Source organism: Nematolebias whitei, chromosome 8 (genome assembly GCF_014905685.2).
Source record: "Nematolebias whitei isolate Nwh7 chromosome 8, NemWhi1, whole genome shotgun sequence".
Taxonomy (NCBI): Eukaryota; Metazoa; Chordata; class Actinopteri; order Cyprinodontiformes; family Rivulidae; genus Nematolebias; species Nematolebias whitei.
The window spans coordinates 2,859,348-2,868,320 of record NC_056505.1 but is presented as its reverse complement, the minus strand read 5'-3'; the positions used below and the strand labels follow the sequence as shown (position 1 = coordinate 2,868,320).

At 46.3% G+C, this 8,973-nt stretch overlaps 2 protein-coding genes across 2 annotated transcripts; both read left to right on the top strand.

Annotated features, from left to right (window-relative positions):
* Positions 1-625: 625 nt before the first annotated feature.
* Positions 626-5,267, top strand: ercc6l (excision repair cross-complementation group 6-like). Its single transcript, XM_037679993.1, has 3 exons — positions 626-2,431; positions 3,912-4,622; positions 4,692-5,267. The coding sequence occupies exons 1-3, from the start codon at positions 641-643 to the stop codon at positions 5,265-5,267; spliced, it is 3,078 nt and encodes a 1,025-aa protein (XP_037535921.1). The 5' UTR covers positions 626-640.
* Positions 5,268-7,691: 2,424 nt separating this feature from the next.
* On the top strand, positions 7,692-8,082 carry LOC119413113 (histone H2B 1/2; the record flags this gene model as incomplete). Its single annotated transcript, XM_037680128.1, is given in 1 exon segment — positions 7,692-8,082. A coding segment is annotated over 1 exon segment (354 nt), but the record flags the coding sequence as incomplete, so codon positions are not given.
* Between the last annotated feature and the right edge of the window lie 891 nt (positions 8,083-8,973).

Genomic DNA, 8,973 nt, shown 5'->3' with positions numbered 1-8,973 from the left:
GAACAATATGAGGCGATGAACAATATGAGGCGATGAACAATATGAGGTGATGAACAATATGAAGAGATGAACAATATGAGGCGATGAACAATATGAAGCGATGAACAATATGAAGCGATGAACAATCTGAAGCTATAATATGAAATAATCTTCAATTTGAATTATGATGCTTTACAAGCTCCTAATCTTAAATGTAACTTCCTGAAACTTGCAGAATCTGTTTTCCAGGTTTCTTAACTTGGTCCAAAAAGACGGCTGGTTCTAATTTTCTCTAAGTAAAACGCGACATTTCTGGTCTGAATTACGACACTGAGTTTTCTCGTTTTATCCTTTCAGGCTGATTTCAGATGGTAAGGAAGTTGCCAAACAAGGGGACATCCAGAAAGCTCTGGACCTTTTCAAACGAGCGTACAAAATTCATCAGACCCCCAAACTAGAGGGCAGGATACAGAAGATCGAAGAACTCCTGGCTCAGACGAACTTGGAGGATGAGGATGATGAGTTTGTAAATGTGAACAACAGTGGTTTGATGCTGTTCAGAGAACTTTATGACAAACTTTACAACTATCAGAGAGATGGTGTTTCCTTTCTGTACGGCCTCTACAGAGATGGACGTAAGGGAGGAGTTCTGGCGGACGACATGGGGCTCGGTAAGACCATCCAGGTCATATCGTTCCTCTCCGGCATGTATGACAACGACCTGGTAAAACATTCGCTTCTCGTTATGCCAACATCCCTCATTACAAACTGGATCAAGGAGTTCTCCAAATGGACCCCTGGCATGAGGGTAAAGGAGTTTCACGGTGCGAGCAGAGCCGAGAGGACCAGGCGTTTGGAGAAGGTTCAGAGGAGGGGGGGCGTCGTCATCACCACCTACACCATGCTGATGAACAACTGGCAGCAGGTGGCCTCCTATCAGGGAAAGGAGTTTGTTTGGGACTACATGATCCTGGATGAGGCCCACAAAATAAAAAACTCTTCCACTAAAACGGCCAAAAGTGCCTACGCGATCCCCTCTAAGAACAGGGTTCTTCTTACAGGAACCCCAGTCCAGAACAACCTGAGGGAGATGTGGACGCTCTTTGACTTCGCCTGCCAGGGAACTCTCCTGGGAACAGCAAAGACTTTCAAAGCTGAATATGAGAACCCCATCACTCGCGCCCGGGAGAGAGACGCCACCCCGGGAGAAAAAGCTCTGGGTTCCAGGATGTCCGAAAACCTCATGGTCTTGATAAAACCCTACTTTCTCCGTAGGACTAAATCAGAAGTACAGAAGAAGAACGCTGATGGAAGAGAGGACGGGGCAGATTACAGAAACGAACAAATCCCACAGGAGCAGTCCCTCTCTGGAGCAATTATGCCAGAACTGACCCGAAAAAACGATCTGATAGTTTGGACTTACCTGAGCGCCGTTCAGGAGGACATTTACAGGCAGTTCATCAGCTTGGACCACATCAAGGAACTGCTGATGACCACCAGATCTCCCCTGGCCGAATTAACCATTCTAAAAAAGCTGTGCGACCATCCGAGACTCCTTTCTGCCAACGCCATTGCAAAGTTGGGCCTGGAGGAGAGTCCTGAGGACGGGTCACCGAGCGAAGCCACAGAAAGTGACACCAACAGCATCGCCAACGTTTCAGACGCAACTTTAATATCAGAGTCTGGGAAACTCGTCTTTCTGCTGGCTCTTCTGGAAAGGCTCAGAGACGAAGGCCACCGGACGCTCATCTTCGCTCATTACAGGAAGGTGCTCGACATTCTTGAACGCATCCTGGGCAACCGAGGGTTCAAAGTCCTGCGGCTGGACGGAACCATCGCACAAATCGCAGAACGAGAGAAGCTCATCTCTCGCTTCCAGACTGACAAGCGTTACTCCGTCTTCCTCCTCACCACTCAGGTCGGTGGAGTCGGCATCACCCTGACGGCAGCGGACCGAGTGGTCATCTATGACCCGAGCTGGAACCCAGCGACCGACGCCCAGGCTGTCGACAGAGCGTACCGCATCGGACAGACGGAGAACGTCGTCATCTACCGGCTGATCACCTGCAGCACGGTGGAGGAGAAGATCTACAGGCGCCAGGTTTTCAAAGACTCTCTGATCCGACAGAACACCGGGGACAAGAAGAACCCGTTCCGGTACTTCAGCAGGCAGGAACTAAAGGAGCTCTTCCTCCTGGAGGACACGCGGTCTTCGTCCACCCAGCTGCAGCTGCAGGCTCTACACACCCGGCACCGACAAACCGACCCGGAGCTGGACGAGCACATCGCCCACCTCCACACCCTGGACATGTTTGGCATATCTGACCACGACCTCATGTTCTCCCTCGACGTCCACCACGACGAAGGTCCAGAGAATCAGGAGGAGCATCAGTACATCGAAGGGCGGGTCCAGAAGGCCCAGGAGCTGATGAGGGCCGAGTCTGAGCTGCAGGTGGGTCCAAAACCAGACAGTTTTACAAACCAGTCCAACACTTTTCCTCCCAGTGATCCAGACGTACCTGTAATCTCCAGACCTTATGAAGGTCTTTCACATTTTATTTTACTTTTGTTTATACTCTATTTAAATCTGTTCAGGCTAGACTTTGTGGTTTCTGTGGAGGTGCAGTGGGAACGCTGGAAGTGAGTTGTTGAAGATAAAAGAAGCAGAAAACAAGCGACAACCTCAAATTAGCAAAAGACGAACTGAAAGCTAAACGCAGCAACAACTTGCTGAAGTGTAAAATTAAGGAAAGTGTAGCTAAACAGCAAAAGGTTAAGTACCGTATTTTACGCTGTATAAGTCGCGTTTTTTTGCGTAATTTTCCTGCCCTGCGACTTACACGCCGAAGCAACGTATTTATGTTTTTCCCATATTTATAAACTAAGTTTTGTCTGAGATAAAACCTTTTCATTCATTCTGACTGAAAACATTGAACATTACCATTTTCAGCCACTAGATGGCACTTTAGTATGGCACGCTGTTGTGTCATGTAATAGGTTAAGGTGGTTATTAATGACACAATCAGCTTGCCATAGCTGCCACCTTCGTCAGCTCGCCTGGAGCAACCGTCACATCATCTTCATTTCTCTACCGCCCCAGAGACATGCAGCCGACTTGACCATTGAATTTAATTAATTAAGTAAAAATTCAACTAAGACACGCCGTTACTATAATAAAGTATATAATAAATAAAAACAGATAATTGTTTTTAAGTGTTAATCTTGTTAAATTCTTGTTAAAGTCTCCCCGTGCACGCTCCCGCGGCCTCCATTTGGTGTCCAATCAATTTTTGGCACAACACCGGCACACATTTCCGTGTTGTCAGCGATGACGCAGAATAGATGCGAGTTATAGGGCGAGGCGACGTGCACGGCAGAAAGTACGGTAAATGCAGCAAATGGCTGTTTAAACAAGCTAAAAGTAGCAGAACGGTGGCAAAAAGCTAGCCAGAAGAAAAAAGTAGCCGAACGCTGTTGGTAACGTGGCAACAACCAGTAGCTAAAGCAGATTTTAAAGATAAAGATGTTTTTGAAGGAACTTCATGTATTTGTTTGGGAAAATATTTATAAATGAAGGTAAATATTTTGAAAAGTATAAAAGTTATAAAAACTAAAAGTCGCAGCAGCCATCTCCTGAATGAGCCGAATGTCTTCTCTATGAACAGCTAAAATAACATAAGCGCTAAATATCTCCAAAGGTACCGGCCTCGAGCTTCTGTTCACTGGTTTCACTTGAATTTGGACAAATTTTCTCAATAGTTTTTTTTCTGTCTTTAACTGAGACATGAACTGTTTCAGAATTTGCTAAAGTTGAATTTATTTGTAACTTTCTGTTTATTTCTGATTGGCTCTGCAGTTTGTGTTCGGACCGGACCGGACCTGCAGAGACGTTTGTGTTTTTCATCGGTTTGTAAATGTTTGTTTTCCTGCAGATGCAGATCACAGAGAGCGTGACGCTGAACACAGAACCAGCCTGGCTCAGACCACCGCCCGGCACCAGCAGCACAGAGAGGAAACCCAGAAATCCTAAACCGGCTCCTCCGCCTCCTCAGACCCACCGCTTCAACACGTCACCTGCTGCGGTGGATCTGGACCGCTCTGGTTCTGGAGCCGAGAACGGCCCACAGGATCTAAACGACGCCGTCAACGATCCAACGGCGGACGCCTCTCAGCTGGAGTCCGTGAACGTTTCTGACCCGCTGGACAAACCTTCAGGACACAACAGCAGCCTGCAGCTTACAGCTGATGACCACGACGGACCCAACAGAACCGCTCAGTCTGTAGTGGACTTGACGAACCTCAGCCCGCTGCAGAACAGAACCGCTTCTGTTCTCCAACAGTCCAGCTTCAGATCAGAAACCTCCAGAGTGAGTGCCGGGCTCGATTCTTTGAACTGCAACTTTAATTTACAGCTGGATGACAGCATCGAGGTTCTGGAGGAGCGGGAGGTTCTGGAGGACCAGGAGGTTCTGATGGACCAGGAGACTGAGGACCAGGAGGTTCTGATGGACCAGGAGACTGAGGAGGAGGAGCAGAAGCTTCTGCTGCAGCTTCAGATGAACGGCAGCTTTGACGTGGGCAGGTCTCTGTCAGAGAGTCGGCACCACCGAGCTTCAGGCGTGGACGAGTCCATGAACGAGTCCGTGGACGAGTCCATGAACGAGTCCGTGGACGAGTCCATGAACAAGTCCGTGGACGAGTCCGTGGACGAGTCCGTCATCACCACCAAGAAGAAGAAGAAAAGGAGAGTGGCGGTGATTTACGACAGCGATGAAGAGCAGCAGAAGTGTCCGCTCGACGAATCGCTTCAGGTTCTTGGAGCCTCCACTCCAAAGTCGTCTTCGCCTCCTCGCCGGTCGAGGAAGAGTGTAGGTGGAAACATCTCGGTGGTGTCCCGCAGGTCCCTCCTCCACTCCATCATTGAGGACATGGACCATCAGGAGGAAGATGATGAGGAAGGTGAGGCTGACTCTGTTTCAGGGTTTAAAGTGACAAGAGAGACTTTAAACTCTGAGGAAGAGGAGGAGGAAAACGGGAGCTTCAGCCTGGAGGAATCGAGCGGGGACCCCGAGCTGGCCTCCGGCGAGACGATGGACCGCTGCGCCGCCGAGTCGAGCGCCGAGCCCGAGAGCTACGACTTCCTGGTCCGACGGGGGAAGGAGTGCTACAACCGGGCCAAGCTGGACGACGCCCTGAGCTTCTTCCTCCGAGCCATCGACCTCCAACCAGGAGACCCAGAGGTCCAGGTCTTGACCATCCAGCTGTACCGGCAGCTGAGCCAGAGGTGAATCGGACCCCTCCACCAAAACCTGGGTCGGGTCAGAGAAACCATCTAGACTCCGGGACCGGCTTGTCCCTGCCAGGCTTCCGTACCCAAATGGTTCCATTTGTTTTCAGTTGAAATTTTTACTTTATGGTTAAAAAACAATTTGTTTTAGATTAAACCTGAACAGCTGGAGCTCCCAGTTCATCCAGATGTTTCACAGCTGCTCCAGAATTTAGATCCTGAGTGTTTGGGTCCAGCAACGTTGCACATTTATGATTTACTGAATCCAGTTTTCATTCAACCAGATGTTTGTGAAGCGAATAAATGTTTAAAGTTAAGTTTTGTTGTTTTAGAATAATCTGAGAAAAGTAAAATAAAAACCGTTGAAATGATTTTGTTGGTTCCGTTTCAGAGGACGTGGCTGTGACACGTCTGCACGATGAGTTCAGTTAAACCTCCAGAAGTCTTTGACTCTCGGCTTCATCAAACTTTAGCTCGGAGTCGAAGCTGTTTCTTGTTTCGTTCATTAGCTGCGGCGGCCATCTTGAGGCTGTTGAGGGGAGTGTCTCCGTCCTCACCTGGGAGAACATCACGACACCCGAGCGCTGACAGGAACTCCCCACACATCAGGAGAAATTTCCAGACGCTCCGTTAAAAACATCTGCAGCTGCATCACTGGACAAAACTGTCCCAGCCCCCCCACCCCCAGGGGCGCCTCCAGAAATGTTCTCGTGGGGCCCACCGAAAATACTAGGGTGGCTCCAAATGAGTTTCTGTTGTGAAACGGTGATTTGAACCCTTGTCAATTCAAAGTTTAAAGATCAGATGTGTGATGTTTTACAGCTGATTTCACTGTGACGTTCAGAGAGCAGAACATCTGGAGAGCCACATGTTTTAACCGGTTCTGTACCTGAGCCGTCGTCACATCAAGTCAAATGTACGACTTGAACGATCGACTAGAAACGAGCATTCTGAAGTTTAAAGCTGATTATTCAGAAACACTTTGATTTGATCGTTTCTGTGCAGTTTGTGAACAAAAACAAGTTTTATAAACATCCAAAACTAACTTTACCTCAAACTTTTACTGTTGTTGCTTTTTTGTGTCATTAGTTTCAGAAACCGTCTCTCTGCTCGACTTCCTGAAGCTCGTGTTCTACAAGTATCTTCATAAAAAGATCTAACCTGAGACGCGTCTCGACGTAAAGGACAGCGGCTGTAGACCAGTTGTCCTTTTTCATGGGGACGACACGTTTGGGTTTTAAATCTTAATCGTTCAAAATCAATGTTCAGTGGAGAGCGGGTATTTTAGGGGTGGTAATGGCCCCCCGTGTCCCCTCCTTGGTGGCGCCCCTGCCTGCACCACCCAAATCAAAAGCTCTTCAAGAAGATGCACAGCTGCTCCAGAACAAGGGGCAGTTGATCTCCTAAAACTGTTTAATGAGACAAAACATTTCTGTCGTCAGGACCTGAGGATCCGCCAGAGGTTTGTGTCTTGATGACGAACTAATCTCTGCCTTTCTGATTTTTTTAAAACATCACTGGTTCATAGGATATTTTGCTAACAGACGCACGGGGTTGAAAGTTAAATTTAGATGTTGGCCAGTCAGAGCTCAGAGTACGTGTTGGGGATCAGCCTCAGCTACTACCACACAAAATGTATCTACAAACTTGATTTAGGCGTTTTCATTTTAGTCTTTGGTCAATTTGTTGTGGCGGCCATCTTGAACCAGGTTGACTCCATCACGTTCAACCTGTGATTATTCTGTCCACATGGTCCAGTCCAACTTTTGCTAACAGACCCAAAGATAAATTTTATTATTATATACGCATAATTTTGCTTAGTTCACTTTCAAGATGTCTAAACTGCCGACATTCATGTTTTGAAGCTCTCGACCTTCGTGGCTTCAAACATGAAGTTCATGGCAAAATCCAACACAGGCATGTTCCTGTATTTTATATTTTATATCACTTTATAATGTAGCTGTTTTTATACATCATTTTCTTCTACTTATGTTTTTAATTTATAAGCCTTCTTTTAAGATGGTCTACTGTTGTAATCATTCTTTGTTTAAAAAGGTCTCTTGTAAATGAGTCAACGAGTCTCAGTGAGACTAACATGCAAAAATTGAATGTTCTTGAATCTTGATAGAAGTTAATATTATAAATAATAGTTTAATTTATTGAACGTTTGCGGTGCCCAACGGTTTTATAAAACACAAAAAACAATAAAACATGAAGTGAAAACTTGAAATCCAGAGTAAAAAAATGAAAACGCTGAGTCACATAGGGTCCCGCCCAGGTACGTCCCACTCAACACGTTCGACCAATCACAGCGAAGGGACAGCGCAGCGTTATTTACATGCAGCCTGTATTTAAAACACTTTTCTTCACTGCGGGATTCATTCGTTTTCTCGAACAAAGAAACATGCCTGAACCCGCCAAGTCTGCGCCCAAGAAGGGCTCCAAGAAAGCCGTGACTAAGACGGCCGGCAAGGGAGGCAAGAAGAGGAGGAAGACCAGGAAGGAGAGCTACGCCATCTACGTGTACAAGGTGCTGAAGCAGGTTCACCCTGACACCGGCATCTCCTCCAAGGCCATGAGCATCATGAACTCGTTCGTGAACGACATCTTTGAGCGCATCGCCTCCGAGGCCTCCCGCCTGGCTCACTACAACAAGCGCTCCACCATCACCTCCAGGGAGATCCAGACCGCTGTGCGCCTCCTGCTGCCCGGAGAGCTGGCCAAGCACGCCGTGTCCGAGGGCACCAAGGCCGTCACCAAGTACACCAGCTCCAAGTAAAGCTGCGCAGTCCGCCACCAACACAAAGGCTCTTCTCAGAGCCACCACCTCCTCTGAAGAGAAGTTCTTCTGCCTTTTCACTTCTTCTGGGTCAGGGTTTAGTATGAAATTATTAAATGAGTGTCTGAATTTAATGTATAAAGATTTGAAATATTTTGATACAGCTCATATCTTAGAATCTGCTTTTACTTTTAGCCATCCTATTTGTTATAAAAAAAAATAAAACTAGTATGCTTTTTTTGTAACTATTGTTGTTGCTGTTGTCCATTGTTGTCATCATTCTTTGTTAAATCAGGTCTCTCTTATAAATGAATCCTTGAGGCTCAAAGGAATTTAGATGTAGAAATAAAGGTTAATAAAAACATCTGTTCTGTGCAGATGTGAAGTTTTTGTTTTAAAGTAGCTCACAAATGCTTTATGACTTTGAAATACTATTTCAAATGACTATTAGTAAAATTACCTACTTTAGTCCTCTTCTCTGGGGGGTAAAATAGAAGTGGAAACCAGATCATGAGCTTAATTTAATTTTTTTTTTTTTTTTAACATTCTATTTTTTTAAAGCTTGTACTTTTTCTTGCTTTCAGTGAACCATGAAGTCCTTTCTCAATAATCCAGGTATACAATCCAACATTTTTCAGTCGGGTCATCTGGACTGTTCATTTTTTGGTGCTGAAACGTTTCACCTTCGATCCAGAAGGCTTCATCAGTCGAGGAAACACAACTGATTTTTCCCCAAAGTGGAACAAACCAGTTCTGCTTGTGGCTTGTTCCACTTTGGAGTAAGCTGTTGGGGAAGGAATGTTTGTGCGTTTCCTTGACTGATGAAGCCTTCTGGATCGAAGGTGAAACGTTTCAGCATAAAAAGAAACTCCAGATGACCCGACTGAGAAATGTTGGGACGTTTAATACAAAAACTGGACTTCATTTG

What these genes read in the sequence shown, in the direction of transcription:
- ercc6l (XM_037679993.1), top strand. Translation starts at nt 641, where the DNA reads ATGGGGCTCGGTAAGACCATCCAGGTCATATCGTTCCTCTCCGGCATG. An exon ending in GGGCCGAGTCTGAGCTGCAG is followed by an intron (nt 2,432 to 3,911) that starts GTGGGTCCAAAA and finishes GTTTTCCTGCAG; the next exon opens with ATGCAGATCACAGAGAGCGT. An exon ending in ACGAGTCCATGAACGAGTCC is followed by an intron (nt 4,623 to 4,691) that starts GTGGACGAGTCC and finishes TCCGTGGACGAG; the next exon opens with TCCGTCATCACCACCAAGAA.